We start from the raw sequence: 17,670 nt of genomic DNA on the forward strand, positions 1-17,670 counted from the left end.
CTCATTTTAACACATACGGACCAACAGACAAGGACCAGCATCTCATGCACACATGCAAATGCATGCCCACAGGGGAAGTAACATACACACATTTGCACTGATTTGTTTTCATCCAAGAATCACAAGGACACATTCACACAGTACATATACACACACATACACACACTCATATATACAGCTAGTCACAGATCCAGTGCCTTACATGTTGGACATGGAATAAAGGGAGGTGGATCTGCTGGAGTTTGAGGAGCTGAGGAGATCAGAAACCACAGACAAACTTCCTTTCCTTGGTAGAGAGAAAACACACACGCACATCTTGCATGGGTCAAAGCAAAGGTCAAGAGGTAGAAAAGGAAGTGAATGAGCTGACAGAAATGACAAGAATATGATGAGCTGAGAGACAGTCGATGAGGACACAGAAAGACATGGCAGCTTGAGGCCAAACAACATTCATAATGTCAGACAACTGAACATTCATACGGACAAACAGTCTCATGAAGAAGTACAGCTCTTGTGTTCAGGAACAGAAAGAGGAAGACTCATTCATTAGATTAATCATCTATAGTGACGCATGGGGGGGGGATTCAGTTATTAAATCTAAGAACTGTAACATATGATTACTTGGTTAATATGTGATCCTTTAAGGGCGGCAATTCATTGATTAATCTATTGCTTACTGTTTTAAATAAAATTATTATTGATTTATTTTGTTAGAAATAGTGAGAAATACCAGGTACAGTGGAGCTAGTTATTTTAAATATTTACATTCATTTAATAGTGGATAAGTAAGTAAACATCCTTGGGTTTGGGGCTGTTGATCGGACGAGATCAGATGCCACTATGAGCTCTTAGAATTTGTATTTGTAGTTTACAATTGTTTTTACAAACAGTGCAAAAATCTAAGGGATTTAAATTTAATTTAATTTAAAAACAGGACAGCAAAGCACTGCATTAGTGAAGATGAATCCAGCAAATATTTAGCATCAAAATTGCTGTGGATTAATTTTCTGTCAAGATACCAATTTATTTATTGTTTAAGTAGAAAATGAACCAGCCTGAATGGCGCTGAAAGCTTTTTTTTGAGGTATAGATAAAACCATTTTTGTTCCAATTATAAAAACCTTTAATGTATGTTTAGCCTACATGGCTTTGTGTATATCACTGACAAAATAAATTAACAGCTTTTTTGTGTTTTAAAGTGCATACCTGGATATTGACTGAGGCATCTTGGAGGCTGCAGCTGAGTCTTTGTCGCTCCAGTCTTTGCTGCTTAGTGGGTCAGATACAGGGTCACTCATCTGGGTTTTAGTGTCTAGTCCAGCTCCTACTTCTTCACCCCCAGCCAACCCATCCACTCCCGCCTCACCCCTGTCATCTGAACTCCACTTCCCAGAGTTCTTAGCTGAAGTCCTCTCCTCCAGTGAGGATTTGTGATTTGAGTCAGGACGTGTAGTTGAAGAGGAAGTGGGGAGGAGAGGGGCAGGACCATGCGTGGGTCCACCCTCCGAGCCTTCGCCACATAACAGTTGGTCTACCGTGCATCCCCCTTTGGCTGCTCCTCCTTCAGACCCAGATCCAGCTCCTTCACTCCCCTTCTCCGCCCCATCTCCTGCATCGCTCCCAGGCTCCAGAGTTCCTCGGCTCTCAGAGGGGGAGAGCTCGGACCCCAGAGGAGAGCGCGAACCCTCGGGCTGGGGGACTGGCTTCAGGAGCAGGGACACCTCTGCACTTTTCAGCAGAAGACCCAGGCAGACGGTGAAGGGCTGGTGGTCTGCAGGATGCTGAGAAGGATCCTTGCGGTCCTTCTTGGAGCACATCTTTTCCAGATCCTGCTGTAGTGTTTGCTGCAAGGATTTGATGCTGCGCTGAAGATGCATCAGAAACACATACTGCCGGTGGCTCACCTGAACACACACAGACCAAAGTGGTTATTACCTTTCCATATTACCATATGGTGATGAATTCCAGCTTACGGCATTCTTGTACTAATTAAAGGCCAACACGCTAAACTTAGACAGTGAATATGGTAAACATTATACCTGCTACACACGTTAACATTCTCATTGTGAGCATGTTCGCATCCCAACATTCAGCTAAGCACTGCTGCATTGTGTAGCATGGTTGTAGATTCTTAGTCTTGTTTTAATGACACTTAATTTACAACAATATAAAATAAGTAAAAGTGGCAAACCATCACATTTTAGAAGACAGAAGCATACTTAATAAGTGACTTCAACATTTATTTAAATATCAAAAGGCAACAATAAAAATCTCCACATGTTAAATCAAAGATCTGATGAGTAATAACCAAAATATTCTACATGACAGACTCACAAATTAACATTTTTATCCATTGTCAAATAGTTTGCTTTGTGTCTACAGTTGCCCAAATGTTATACATTCATCAGTTAAAGAGTAATTAACAGTCCCAGTTTCTCTCCGTGTAACATGGAGTATTGAAAAATATAAGAATGAAAAACATACCTGAGCACTTAAATGCTTCTGAACGTGCACCAATACATGCACACCTGCATTTTTACTTGATGACGACAAAGAAGAGGAGGAAGGCAGACTGTCCATCGAGAGGGGTTTATGGAGTCCGTTACTGGGTGGCGGTGTTGTATCATTGCCGTGAGTTGCACCCTCAGTACTGTAATACTCCTTTAGTAAACGTTTCCTCTGTAGACGTGCAACAGCCTCTCCAGATGTGCTCCTGGACAAACTTGATCCAGCAGCACATCTAAGCCTCTCCTGGTGCTGGACAATCTTCGCAGGCTGGCACGCCCACACGGTGAGCGGGAAGGAGTCTACAAAGGGCTGCGGCCGCCCCTTGCCTCCACGGGTTCCCTCATAGTCCACCCAGAACTGAGCAAAGTGCAACGCCCAAAAGTCGGCGGCGGCCGGCATCTTGAGGGAGTCTGTGCCCAACGTCGGCACCACCAGGCCCCGGTAGATGTCATGGAGCTTGGTATCTTGTTCGTGAGCATGGCGCTGGAAGACGGGATGGAGGAGGGGTAAGGAGGAGGAGGAGCGAGGGAATGAGGAGAAAGTGGGAGAGAAGAAGGGCTCCTCTTCAAAGGCCTGTATCAGGGCCTCAAGATGGGAGCGGGTGCAGTTAGCCGGGTGCCGGGTGTTCGTCGCCACCATTTCTGAAGTCTGCACTGAGATGGAGCGAGGCAGATCTGGAGGGCAGGAGGCCTCCCGATCTGTGGGAATCACCAGCTAATGGAGAGCAGAAAGTATGTAAAGGAAAATTTACATAAATGCCAGAGAATACATTTCAAAGGCCACCTTTCTGCATTCCACTGTACCTTGAGCATTAGGCCGTCAACCTTGATGTCAACATGCTCGTCGGGTTTCTGCGAGTCGCTGAGCTTGTAGATCTCCATGAATTGCTCTAGACTCTGCCTGAGGTCAAGGGCAAAAAGATTGATCCACACCAGGCTGCGAGGATCCAGAACCAGCTGTAGGGCGTTCAGCTGGACGTACAGGTTAGGACACGGGACTACAGAAGAAGGAGGATGAGGAGAAGAGGAAGAGATACATTATAGTGTTTCTTTAGTTTCCAGTTTATTAGTAGTTTTTTTAAATTGCAAAACATTTTTGTGTGTACTGTTTATTCTTAACTATTCATATTGTGTTTCCTAATGGAGGGGATTTGGGAGAAATCCATAACATGAATTAATTGGGTGATTCCTCATTCAGAGGACGAGGCGTAATTCTGAAAATCAATGTCCACTCAGCCACACAGCAGTCAATGACTTCCCCACAGCTGAACAAATAGGCTGAACAGATCCAGAAGGGAGGTGAGAGACAGAAAGTCGCTGCCAAAACAGTGGGCCTGGTGCATAAAAACAGCTACTTACACAGCTCATGAACTGCTAAATAAAGATGAATGTTTCCAAAATTAGATGCCAACTTCTTGAAATCTTACTGGGATAGTCTTTTCCATCAGGGAAGTAATACTCTGTGAACTCCACATGAATGGCTGGCATCTCTGGGGGAAGGTACAAGGACTTCTTATTGCAGGAGATCATGGTCTTGGGGCTGGAGCGACGCTGGTCGGCTGTTGACACCTGCAACACAGAAAAAGGCACACAAAACTCTCACTCACAGTTAGCAATGAAGATGTATGTAGTCTTAAGGTGTCTGTGTATGAAAGTTTGTAAGCCATCATGTGTTTGTAGTGACCTGGTAGATGCTGAAGTCAGCCATCCTGAGAACAACAGAGCTGGACATGAGCTGGGTCTTGGGGCTTTGAGTGGGAGGAGGACTGAAGGCAGCACTGGATGAGGTGTTTATCTTACCTGCAGATAAGTAAAGAGATGAAAGGATAGAGAGGAACAAAAAATGAACGGAATGACAAAGAAGGAGACAAACAGAGTGACCACTCAGTTCTCCAACGGGAAACCTCTGTGCTTTGCAAAAAGGTGTGCATCACCGCACCCAGCTGTGCGCACACACACCGTGGTACCTGGCTCTAGGCACCAGCAGCACTGGGCCGGAGGCTGTGTGTGTGAGCTCCACTCTAGGAATCCATCTGCCTCCCTAAGCCCTACTCCTCCTCCTCTTGCTCTCTCCTGACTTCCTAGAGGCCCATACACATCGTCCCTAAGGGACACTGGAGGACAGAAAACCCACAGGGATGATGTGCTGTGTGTGTTTGCCAGGAAATACAATTAAAATTTGACACCCTGAACAAGTCATACATAACATTTAACATGTGTAAGCGTGTGCTTACCATGTTGTGGGGAACTGTGCACAGGGGCGGGACCTTGCTGGTCTCGAACTGCAGTCTTTAACATTTCCACGTTGGACTTGAACTCATCGAGTAAACTCCGTGCCCAGCCCTCCCTGGTCTTGGTGGCTTCGCTGTAGTGCATCCAGTGAGCACAACTGTCACCTGGAGAGGTCAGAGAGTACACAAATTGGTACAGGGAGTTGTGTATCCATCAGTTGTCGTTGTTCTGGTTCTGCTTACCAAGATTCAAGCACTGTATGCATTCTTTGCACTTCGATTTATGTAATTAAATAATTTAATTTAGTTTCATTTCTATATACTTGGTTTGGTATTATTTATTATAACAATATGTAATATTATTATTTGATGCAATTACTTTAAAAAATATGGAAAGTTGGGGCTTCTACTGTATGTTTTGTTACAGTGCCAACAGTGTTTGTACATTGCTTTGGTTACATCAAATGAAAATGAGAACAACAACAACAACAAAAAACAAAACAACAGCCATGGAACAAAAAAAAACCCAACAGAAATAAAACCTGAATTTAAAGTAAGGATGCAGGAAGCATTGCATGGTAGTAAATATGTTGCATGCCTTCAAGCTAAAGTATTACGGGAGGATTCATACCTGCTCTATGGAAAGGGTAGTAGTCCAGAGTAATGGAGCTGAAGGAAAGCTGCATGGCTCCACCCGTTATCCTCTTATTGATCACTGCAGAAAGGGAAAAAATATCGATTTTTTTTAGTGAAATGTTGATGCACTAATCTCTGTGGTTTAATAAAAAGGCAAATAAATGTGACTAAAAACAAGAAAAACATTTAAGACCCGAATCAATTATATATCACATTGAAGTAAAGCATCTCTGTATCAGTGGAGTTATAAGTTCTGCCCTTTAAGGTGTGTATGTGTCGTGTCATGTAAACGCATGCGAATAAATGTACACCGCAATGTACAGTGCACGTAGATCTGTGTATATGCTACCTTTGTCCTTAGCGTGGATGTCGTCACAGATGTGCAGGTCCAGGTGCGTGATCTGCAGGTGGTGGGATGTCTCACATACGTCGTAGGCGCTGAACAGCTTGGCCATGGTTGCACCCTGGTCAGCTGCTGTGGACGCCTGCTGGGTGCGCACCTGCTGGGCTGTGGGGGGCGCTGATGACACCTGGTAAACAGAGACATGGAAGAAGCACAGATATTAAGATTAGCATTAAAGTTTTAAATATTCTCTGTATTCTCAGGCTGGGTTAGTGTTACGTTGTTTTTGGGTCATGTGTAAGTTTTTGGCTCACAGAGACTGTTAGGTTCTAAAAACAGCTGAGTCATGCAATTCTCAATTCCTCCAGCAGATGGTGCGTAAGACCAAACTAAAGAATACACACTGACCATTGTATGTTTTGTGGGAAGTGAATGGGTGTGAATTTGTGTGGGCGATAAATGTACATTTTGTTAGTGTGTGTGTGTGTGTGACTTAGAAGCAAAAAATATGGCAGACTGAAAGACACTGACAGCAACAGAGAGAGACAAAGATGGGGTAGGCAGATAGACGCCATATGGCATCAGAGGATTGACACAGAGAGGGGCAGACATGACATCCATGGACACAAGGACAAACTATCAGACCATGACGTGGCTTCTCCGCAGAGAGAGGAATTAGGGCATGGAAAGGGGGAGGAAGAGGGAAATGTTGAAAATATGAAAAGGAGACAGAGAGAGGGAGATAAATCACCATTTACGAGCGAGAAAGAAGATAAGAAAATGTTAAATTTGTCCCCTATATGTATGGAAGTATCTGTGTTTGTGTATATCTGTGTGCGCACCTGGTCTTCCGTGGCCATGCTCTTCCTCTGCTGTGCGGACTTCTCCATGGCCTCGCTTAGAGACTTGGCATACTGCACCATGGCTTTGAGCTGGGAGTCGGTCAACACCCAGAGCAGGTCGTCCAGGATCAGAATCAGCTTGGAGGCCACCACGTTACAGTCCTTAATCTGTATCAGGTAGAGCCGGTTGGTATAAACATGCATTACGCAGGTAAAAGTAGCCGGAGAGCTCCGAATAATGTAACATGACACTCAAAGGGAAATTTTCTTATTCCAGTCCAATAGGTATAAACCAAATTCACTGGAACTGTACTAAACTGCTTTTTCTTACTTTGAATAGCTACAGTCCAACACCTAAAGCACACATTACATGTTCTTTATCGGGTAAATCCCAAACAGCATATCTTTTTATAATAGGAACTATAACTGCATATTTGGGAGAGAACTTTGTGTTTTGTGGAAACTGCTGTATTCAGCGGTTCCGTAAAAGCCTAAAGAACCAATCGGGTTAATTACTTTCACACAAAAATCTCTTGTGTGAAAGTTTTATGCTGCATTAAATTAAATCCTCACATCTCCAAAACAGATGTAAGTAGTGTTTTTGGTTTAAATGCACACTAGCCATTTGATGATTCGCTGCTGCTGGCCCCGCAGCCTGTGAGGCCACACAGAGGGTTTATTGTTCACAGAAGTTGTTGCTTAGAGCAGTCTGGATTTCAAGCCTGATCCATAAAATTTCCTAAAGTGAATGTCTGAATATATTCAAAGGGGGTGTGTGTGTGTGTGTGTGTGTTTGTGGCTGACCCGTCTCTTGAGAGTGACTCGGATCTTTGACTGGTTGGTGATGAGGCGAATGGGGGCGCTCAACATCTCATGCTCTGCGCTTTGGATGGCGTCAGCCTCGATACGGATCATCTGCCAGCTGATCTCCTTGAACGTCAGGATCTGGACAGAACAGGCACGATAAACTATGACTGACACAACAGTCTAGCAGTCTTTTCGAATAAAAATAAATAAATACCGACCTCTCCCCTCTGAGGGTCCTGGATGCGGGTGAATCGCAGATCACTGATGCTCCAGCTGGTGTTGACGCTGTAGACCTGCAGCTGGGAGAGCTCAAAGGAGGCGTTAAAGGCTTTAGCACTGATCCTGACGACGATGGAGTTTATGGATAGTGACATTCCCTCTACCACCTTCTCAGCAAAGCCATATTCACTGCATGGGACACAGACAGGTGGACATGGGTGGAGAGAAAGTAAGGTAAACAAGGTGATAAGTAGTGCTTAGCAACAGGGTGAGTGCAATATGATATTACTAGTCAGTACTGTACCAACAGATTTTGAACATAAATACAAGTTCATATACTTCAAATATGACACTGAACCCCAGAATATCTAGAACAGGAAGCTAAGATTACATATATTTAAGATAAACTTTATTGATCGCATAGAGAGAAAAACAAGTATTAAAGCAGCAAAGCAGTTCTCTAAAATAAAAAGAACTAAACACTATGCAGCATCGTAAGTTGTGAAAGTGTATTGAGTACTTGTACAGTACAATGTACAATGGATTCAGTGTTTGGTATTCTTCTCCTAATTATAACAAACCAAACAACAGCAGCGTAAAAGAACATAACAATTGATGATTTACTACAGTGCTGACCTTTGTCCTGATGCTGTTGCTATGGGAGATGGGCCATTGGGGGGACGGGGCTCATCACAGGTACTCATCTCCATCTCCACTTTATCCAGGGTCTGCAAGCAAGTCATGGGCTTAACTTCACCACCAACGACCAATGTCTTCAAAGAGGCTGCTAAGTCTATTTTGTCTTCATGTTCATCATCTATTTTGCCAATTACAATGTGTGCGGGCTTGAGACTCGCAGTACAATTCGATCGATAAAAATAAATGTGGAGGAAGGTAGTTGCAGCCTATTGCAGATATTGAAGCCGCCTACATATTGTCCACTTGCACACAAGTAGCAGCTTTTGTCTCACAGGATAAAACACCTTAAAACAACATGAATTATGTCCTCTTTATTACGACACGGCTTTCAGCACTGTATGTACCACCTTCAGTAACCTCTCCTACAGAATACAGCAATACGCCTATCACACTGTTGTACATTTCAAACTAGGCTTTGCGATTGTTGATGGTGTGATACCATTATGTTCTACAGTGACTAATAACCAGATTCAACAGTGCTATTGTGCTACCTTTTAATACAAAGCGACTTTTATTATAATGTGCTCCTGATAATCACGCTAAATGTTAATGTAAATAGTGTTACAGTTGTGTGTTTCCCTGATATGTTTGTTGTAATATCGTATATAATATATTAACTAATATGGCATGCCAAAAAACATCAGGTGCTGGAAGTATATATTTGAGGACTGAGGACCACAGGCAACATCCAGGTTTTGTTGAGACAAGTGTAAAACGGAGCGTACATTCCTCCTGTTGTTGGTTTCCGTGTCTGTGCACTGGGAATTACAGCTACCTGGGGACTGGGTCCAGCCTGGCAGTCTGTCAACCTGACACCTGCGCCCTGCTCAGCGAGGTGGCAGCCATGAGGGAGAAGCTGGCAGCCACGACACAGACACAGAGCACGCTTGAGCAAAACCTCGGCGCCATGATGCAAAAAATGGCCACTGTCGAAGCCAACTTGCAGTTCTACAAAAGCCAGGAGCTCTGGAAGTTAAACAAGGCTCAGGACGAGCAGCTGTAGGCCCTCAAAGATGTTACATCTGCAAGTACTTCAAACTGGCTTTCGCCACCGCTTTAGGAAGCTCAGTTGGCCCGTTTGAAAAAGACACACCTCTGAAATATCAACGAATCCTCTCCAACATCGGTAGTGGCTACAACCCAGCCACTGGCTACAACACCTTCAGTTGTTTCCTGATCTTCACCATGTGATGAACTGCGTCATTTAACATTTGATGGACGACAAGTAAATTGTGCAGGGCAACAGCGTGTCAATCTGTCCTACTACAGTTGGAACTTTTTTGTTAATTTGTGGTACTTTCGTACTTTTGTCTATGTGAGCAACAGGTGTAGGAGCTGAAACTTACCAAAGAAATGGGGTGAGTCTTCAACTTTGTCCATGGTATCTATCAAAGAAAACAGAAACAGTGGCTTAGCTTTTCAGCCTTACAGTATTGGGATCCCTACAGTGAGTATGTGGCCTTTGAGTCCTCCCAATATGCTAAACTAAATCATCAGCCAATGGGATGTACAAATCAAATTACAAGAAACCAAACTGCACAGAATTAGATCAAGGCAAGGCAAGGTAGCTCAGAGATGAAGGAAGAAAAAGAAATCAATGAGTCTAGACTGACTGGCAGTTCCTTCCATTCAGCTCCAGAGCTTCATTAATCCTCAACATGTTTCCTCTTGATCCAAGTCAGTGTCAAATTATATAGTAAAAGAGATTAAATGCTTATCGTCACATGCATTATTCCCCCCCACAAAACGACTCGTTCTCTGAGACGTCATGAATCAAGAAGTGAGAGAATGTTCGGGATTTAAGGCTCTAATTGAATTAGAGACACATTTTATTCGCCTTGCCTCTGTCATAGAAATGCCAGTAGGGGGGTGTTAGCTCAGGCGTCTCTCTTTAAGTCACCAAAGCAGAAACATTAATTGCCATTTAAATCAGTGTAAATATTTTATGAGCAATAAATACAGTAAACAAACTTTTATTTACTTTAACTTCCGTATGACAGTCTTTTAAAATGACAATGTGAGAGTGTTGGGTTTCGGTCCTTTGTAACAGGAAGAGACGGGGATCTAACAAGTGAGGAAGTGTGATACAGATCTCTGTTCTCCTTTTTTTTTTTTTTTTACCAGTTTAACAGTAAAAAAAAAAAAAACTGCACTACACTTTAAGCTGAAGCCAGGCGATACCACAGCTTCACGGTTCACTGAGAAATCTAATGCTCCACACACACCTATTGTTAAGGATGTGAGTATTATAGTTGCAACACTGCATTAGTGTTACACACACTGTCAGTGACACAGCAAATACCTGGAGTAAAAACATGAGACTACATGAATCAAGCCTGCAGATCAATTAAGCAAAGGCAGCAAAGGAAGGGTAGTGAGCAACAAAATGGCGATTCAAATGTGAAGACTGAACACAGAGGAAAAAAATAAGGTGGAGGAGGAAAAGAAGAGGTGGAAAGTGGACCTTGGTCTGAATAAAAGTCCAGTCACGAAGCAAATTACGAGTCTCCATTCACTGTTTCCAGGGTGTGTCAGAGTCTGCTCTTATATATGGCACAATGCTGACGATCATGACCACATCAGACAGCTCCAACAGAGACTGCGTGTGCAGTGCAAAGAGTCATTCAAAGTGTACGAGATAGGTGTTGATTGGTATCTACTATGTGGCCTGATTTAAGTGTCAGCCTGGCTGTATTTAATGAGGATAATGATGGATTTTTATAGGTTTCTTTTAATTTAAGCCTGAAATAAAACCACATAAATCAGCACAGAATTTTAAATATTCACGAAAATAAATCTTATCTCTGTACTTTGGTTTTAATATAACAATACACTCGAAGCGATAATAGTTTAAAGCAAAAGGGGCAGATAGCAGTTTCCACCTATTTCCAGTCTTTATGTTAAGTTAAGCTTTCTGGCTGCTTCATATTTCCTGTACGGACATGAGAGAGGTATAACTCCGTTTATCAAACTCAAAGCAAATTAGCATATTTCCCAAAATATAACAGGGTCCCTCACCCTGATGGCGGCCTTGTTGCAGCACACACGGTTGATGGCCAGCCAGGTGGGAAGGTCCAGCAGGCTCTGGAGAACCTCTTCATCCAGCTCCAGGTTGGTCAGCTGGCCCTCCCCCTTCAGCGTGCTCAGGTTGATCTTGTCTGGCGACAGGTTCTTAGCAAACCTACAAGACACAGATGAGAAGTGCAGTTCTGAGCCTGGGAATATTTATAGAAACAGATTCTTGGCAAAATGACAGGCCCAACAAACAAAACCCCAACTGTTAGGCTTGGTGTATTGGATGAGAACCGAGGGCTGCCTTTCCAATGCAATAATGTTTTTCATGAATATCAGGCAATATTATTTCCCCAACAGCCATTTTCAAACAAGCCAAAACCATTAATTTGCAAAACAAACAAAACCTGCGTCTTCTTAATAACATGCTATAAAATAAGCCTATAATTTAGGGTCATACATTGCTGTTTAAATCAGACGGAGAAACAGGCTACACTATAGAGGATTTAAGGACAGAAAGAAAGAGCGCACACAGGGTTGTGTACAGTGAGAGCTGAGGTAAAGGCCTTGGTCTGACACTATTATATGTTGCCGCTCAGTATAATTGTAGTTTGTGAGATCCATGCTAGATGGAAAATGTGTGTACTCACGATAAGGTGCCAAAACTCATCTTTAATTAAAGATATGAGCCAATATTGATATTTATAACCTCAGTGTCTATGATATAAGATCTTTTGTACGCTGCAGTCATTCTGTGTTTACTCTATTTGCTCTTTAACTTAAGTAAACAGACTTGAACACACAAACTCAATGTCCATGACCTAAGTGTTTTCTGCCCTTGTTCACAGTTTGATTATTGGTTAATAGTTAGCCGAGTGGCCAGATCCTAAATGCTTTATTGACCCGTACATCTCCGCAGACCAGTCTAATGGAATCTCTAAAAAAAGAGGGATGCTATTGATTTTCACATTCCCTAGCTGTCGAGAGCCACACATCCTTGATCCTGTGATATGTACGAGGTGCAGCATACTAGGTCATGTTTGAACTCCAGAAAAAGTCACAGTCACTGTGGTTTGTGGTCAAGCAACAATGCAGTGAAACAAAGCACTACAGTAGCACTAGATCTAGCTAGTGGTAGTGTTAAAATAAAGCCGACTCGCTCCCTTATAAACACACACTTGTGTACAGTATACAGGCCGTACAGGTAAACTTAATCTTGTTAGCTAATCTCTCACACACTTGAAGTATGTGTCTATCTGTAAATAGGGTCAGATCAAAGCTCAGAGTTTCACAACCAACACCAACTACTGACAGAGTGACCCGATTACCATGGCGGTAACATCAAGACAATAACTTAAAGCTTTATTTTACTGCCCGACTAATTTAGATATGCGCTGTGAGGAGTGTGTGTGCTCATAAAATCACAACAGGACTGAGTATCATTTGAAGTTCAATGCATGCAATACCTGATTTTGTGCACTGATATGATAACAATGCATATATTTTAGGGTGAAGAAGTCTCAGCACATCAGAAAACTGTACAGAGGTGACAGAAATAAGGGTTGAGAGAGAGAGTTGAGGAATGACATGCAACAAAGGGTGCCTGGCCAACTCCATGGTTCGCACCGTTTCTTTAAAACAAACAAGTTTAATTTTATCTCAACACAACACAATAACTTTGCCAAACTAATCATAGCTAAAGTTATTATCTACATCATGAAATATCTGAGGAAAGAATAAAGTAAACAAGACTAAGAAGCTGACAAAGCATTCAACAACATCTTTTGATACTTGCTACTCCCACAAAGAAGTGCTGCTGTTCAACACCTACCCCTATAATCAAGGGCAAAACCTATTTTTTTATTATATTTCCTTTTGTGTTGCAGTGAAAAAACCAGGGATTGCTGTGCGTGAGTCAACAGCCCACTGTGAAAGATAGCGTCATAAACACTGCATTTTATGGTAACACTGACTAAGAAACTGACATTTAAGTGGATTATTTATGTCATGGCTGATGTCTGATCGGCTAAATAAGATGAGTATCAGCACCAACACCACTCAGATTAGTGACAACATTTAATATCACCAATCAGCTTTCAAACCCTGGTGATGTATGATTGTGGAGCCATTCAGTAACTGGATATTCGTAGGGAGACAAAAGGGGTTTTGTTCTGATGGTTTGAGTCTTCGCTGATGGAAGGCTATCTGGAGACATTGCAAGGTACACAGAGACTCTCAACTTTGTCCTGTGAGCAACGCTTTGTGATTCAGCTGCCCACGTTTTTAAATGATTCAGTCAGTCAAATTCCTGCTTCTTTCCACTCAACACCTTCTCTTGGCAGCGTTAGATTCTTCTCTAATTCAACATCCCTGTAAATTATTCAGCAGTGGCAGCAGACATAAACAGAGGCTCGGCACAGCAGAACAAGGAGCGAGTGAAAAAACAAACTACACTCTCTCACAAACAAAACACAAACAATATTATGTGCACATGGGCATACACGCGCTCAGAGACAGAAAACAGGCTCAGAGCTTGATGTTGTTGCTGGAGTGTCTCAGCCTTGTGACCAGTGAAATATTCATCCCTGCTGCTTATCAAGTATCAACCAGCTAGCCAGCTAACTCGCTCTCTAACTCCTTATCTGGCTTCTCCCTCTCCCCTGGGACACCTCTTGCTTCCAAAGTCATAAATAAACCAATACTGCAATCAAACAATATGCTGTTGGTGAGCTGTCTAATATCGAGGATACTAACACTAAATCAGCTAAATTACACAGGCAGAACCTACTCATTACAACAGCGAGAGGGAGAGGGTATTAAGTTCACACACCGTCATCTTTCCCTTTCATCTCGTCAGCCATTATTCCAGTCAGCAGGGCCCAGATCACCGGACCAAATCCAAGACCATAAAGAGATTAGGACTAGCTACTGGTTGGAGAGGAGTCTGTCTGCCTGTCAAACATAAAATTAACCACTCAGCAGTAAAAACCCATGCCCTACGTTACTCTCTGTAAGAGTTAGTTTTAACCCATTACTCAGGTACTGTTGTCTTTGTTAAGGGAGAAACCATAATGGCTGGGGGATTGCTATTAATTAATCATGATGAAATTGTTGTTAAACTAGTCAAAAAACATAGATTTGGGGCACAATAATCCACTTAAAGATGTCTGCAACAGTTAACAGTAGGCTGATCTTCCAACTTTTTCCACTGACCGCAAAACCCAGCGAGCAGACTTTAGTCCGCCACTCTTTATGCTGATCTGGGTATGTGGATCCTGTGAATGGAAACAGGGAGACTCCCAGCTTTTTTTTTTTTCCTGCTGCGATGGTGCATTCACGGCGCAGCCTGATGACATCAGTGCCAGAAAGCGGAGGAGCCTGAGGGAAGATGGCCAGAGTGACTCAGAGAGACAACCAGCTTGTTTTAGCAACCGTAACGAGAGAAAGAAATAAAAAGGGAGACACAGAAACTATAAATAAAAAAAGAAACAAAGAGAGGAGGCATCCTTAGGGTCCTCCACTGGGATTTAGGAGTGTGCTTCTCCAGAAGAAGGCAAACAGAAAAAGGGATCTTGGATGTTACCACATTCTTTCTGCCAGTACTCATTTGACCAAGCAGCAGGCTTGGCTCAACAACAAAAAAAAAAAAAAAACGGAGAATGTGACATTTGAATAGGCCTCTAAATCCTTTCGCTAGCCCATTTAGTGTCAACAGTGGAGTGTAATGAGTCTGCAGCAGAAAACAACTCTTCTCAGTGGATCGGCGTTCCTGAACGGATATCAAGGCACTTTACAGACCAGTTGACAAAACCAACAGAAACAGCCACTGACAAGCTTACAAGATACCTGCGGTAAAAGAGACTAAACAACCCCAACACTCAGAATGTAACTATATATCACAAGACAGTTAAATCACAATACAAATATGTGACGTGTCAAACTGGTGACTTTGGTGACAGCAGACTTTTGACTTTGCATGTTCGACCTCCTACATCACTCACTCAGTAGCTGTACCAAGGCACAAAGACATGGATGAGATTTTTCAGTCGTAATTTGTCTTTAATCTCATTTTTGTTAAAGAAATCATATCATGAATCTAGTATTGTGAATTGTCGTTACATCCCTATCCAAGACAATCAATTAAATTACATTAAAGTGTTTATAGAAGGTGCAAGAACCTCTTTTGTTTAACATGGCGGAGGTCAACCGACTCTCATCAAATGCACTCTAATATTGTTGTTCAAAATATGTTTTTATTGGTTTGTCAGAGATAAGATGATGTTCACTATTACCTTGACTACACTCCTGTTAGAGGACAGCAGCACTGCAGTGTTTGGAAGCAAACGTCCTGCAGTGTGTGAGTGTGTGTTAATCAAAAGGAAACTTTTTAAAAAACACCCAACCTGAAAATAACACCCCACCCACATGTGTGAACCTTTTTATAATTAGCAGTTTGCGTTGTCCTCCGTTTTTACATAATATTCCCATTAAGTAATATCATCTTGAGGAGGCTTCTGTTATCTTACAAACTTGATTGAAGAGTGTGAAACCATTCTTATACATTCTCATTGGGCTACTAACTTTTGATGAATGATATAATAATATTATTCTAATTCCAGGATGTTTTAGGGAATAAAAATATCAATTAAAGGTTTGTTTGCTCCAAAACACTTGCACAGGAGATTGCAGTGCTTTTTCTAGCCCCAAGTAGTGCCAGCACTCTTCCTCTCAGGCTGCATATCGCTCCAACATTCAACAGGAATAAGGTGGGGAAACTTCTATGTTGCTACAAGGCAAAAATAAAACTGCAAAAATCATTTTGTGCTCCTCGTGAAAGCTTATTGCTGTGAGCACAAGGGGGTGACATAAGATGACTTTGATGAGCTTTGATTGAGGTGACAGAAACAGTATTCTGAATAGAAATGCTAACATGATCATTTCTGTTAGATTTGGCCAGAGATTTAACATATTATGGATTCACTGAATAGGCTCTAACATTTCACAACCCTCAAGCAAATCATGTTTTTATAGTTGTAAAGTTGTGATAGATAGATAAATAGATGAAAAAGGGTGTTTTCTTACATCTTTTGTTGGCAATGGTAAGAACACATATGCTAAAAGGAAACCATGAACATGTTTATGGAAGAGGTATTTCCCTTTGTTCTTTCAAGTTTCCTCCTTTATGATTCTCCACTGTTCTCATATTGAAGCTTGCCAAGTGTTTGCTGGGAAACTATATGTTGAGATGAACACAAAAAAATAAAAAAAATAAAAATACACTATGCAACAGAGCAGTTATTAAAAAGACTGAGTCACCTCAAAGTTATCATCAAGAGGGATTACTTGAATTACCTCTCTAGCCTACATACCAGCACGAGTGCAAAGGCAGACATCTGCACCTTCGCACACATGTCAACGGGGACAACAATTCAACAACATGCAGGCAAAACTGAAATGAGTTCTGGGATACTCATGACCCCGGGGAGACAGAGAAAAGGTTAGTGTGAAGGAGAAAACAATTGAAAGACCCCCCCTCCCCAGCAGAGGATCAGGTCAAATGTCGATCTCTCACACATAGACGGAGAAAAACATAAATAAAACACGCGTATGTATTTCACAGCTACACGCCGATGAGACACCCACAGCTAGGCACTCAGTCGTGACTCATGCCATAATAGCCTACCCACCAGCAGTGAGCGATAACACTGGGAATAGTGGAGTTCATCACTATGGTGCATCATCACACAGCTACTGCAGGATGGAAAGTCAGTGCTTCAAGAGGCTCATGATGACAAACAACAACAACAACAACAACAGCAGCAGCAGCAGAAATGGACTAAAACGCCACTGATGATAAAGTTATATGCACAAACAACAGAGAGCGTGGTTGTAATATCGGTGTTACAATCCCTCACACTCAACCTCGGGCTGACTCAGAGTTGAAAATGGTTCGCTGAACTAACCAGGCTCCTCTTTACTAATTGAAAATTTAATGGATTAAATTCTTGTGGGATCAGTTGTGTTCCTAAGATTTCCAATAACCAGCGCATCATCTTTATCAAATAAAAGGCCTAAAAAAGCAGCACTTACAGGATGAAAACTGAGTACTGAACTGAATGCTGCACATTCAATATCAAACCCTGAAAAAGGAGCAAGGCTGTGACTGAGCCATCGCGTCAACTCGCTTATAAAGTCCTGACTTAACCATTAAATGGACTTTGCATACCAGCCTGCCCATAAGACCAATAGGCCTCTTTCATAGTATAGACATTTTGACTTTTGTCATAGTAGGAAGAGCACAGGTGTTACTAATAACATCAACTATGGCTCTGTAAGTGTAAGTGTGACAGTGAGCCAGCATTCACAAACGCCAG

General features: G+C 42.3%; 1 protein-coding gene across 4 annotated transcripts in view; it reads right to left on the minus strand.

Moving 5' to 3' along the window:
* Positions 1-17,670, minus strand: part of bltp3b (bridge-like lipid transfer protein family member 3B) — a 32,718-nt gene that overhangs the window by 11,062 nt on the left and 3,986 nt on the right. For 3 of the 4 annotated variants that reach the window (XM_051391657.1, XM_051391656.1, XM_051391659.1), the window contains exons 2-16: positions 11,303-11,465; positions 9,631-9,669; positions 8,222-8,313; positions 7,585-7,774; positions 7,364-7,504; positions 6,560-6,727; positions 5,724-5,904; positions 5,370-5,453; positions 4,742-4,903; positions 4,192-4,307; positions 3,935-4,076; positions 3,312-3,505; positions 2,485-3,222; positions 1,207-1,904; positions 203-286 (exon numbers count right to left, since the gene is read on the minus strand). In XM_051391657.1, the coding sequence (XP_051247617.1) occupies positions 203-286; positions 1,207-1,904; positions 2,485-3,222; positions 3,312-3,505; positions 3,935-4,076; positions 4,192-4,307; positions 4,742-4,903; positions 5,370-5,453; positions 5,724-5,904; positions 6,560-6,727; positions 7,364-7,504; positions 7,585-7,774; positions 8,222-8,313; positions 9,631-9,669; positions 11,303-11,465 (3,192 nt within the window). The remainder of the gene's footprint in view (positions 1-202; positions 287-1,206; positions 1,905-2,484; positions 3,223-3,311; positions 3,506-3,934; positions 4,077-4,191; positions 4,308-4,741; positions 4,904-5,369; positions 5,454-5,723; positions 5,905-6,559; positions 6,728-7,363; positions 7,505-7,584; positions 7,775-8,221; positions 8,314-9,630; positions 9,670-11,302; positions 11,466-17,670) is intronic. The other variant, XM_051391658.1, reaches the window with a different exon arrangement.

This window comes from Dicentrarchus labrax, unplaced genomic scaffold (genome assembly GCF_905237075.1).
Source record: "Dicentrarchus labrax unplaced genomic scaffold, dlabrax2021, whole genome shotgun sequence".
NCBI lineage: Eukaryota > Metazoa > Chordata > Actinopteri > Moronidae > Dicentrarchus > Dicentrarchus labrax.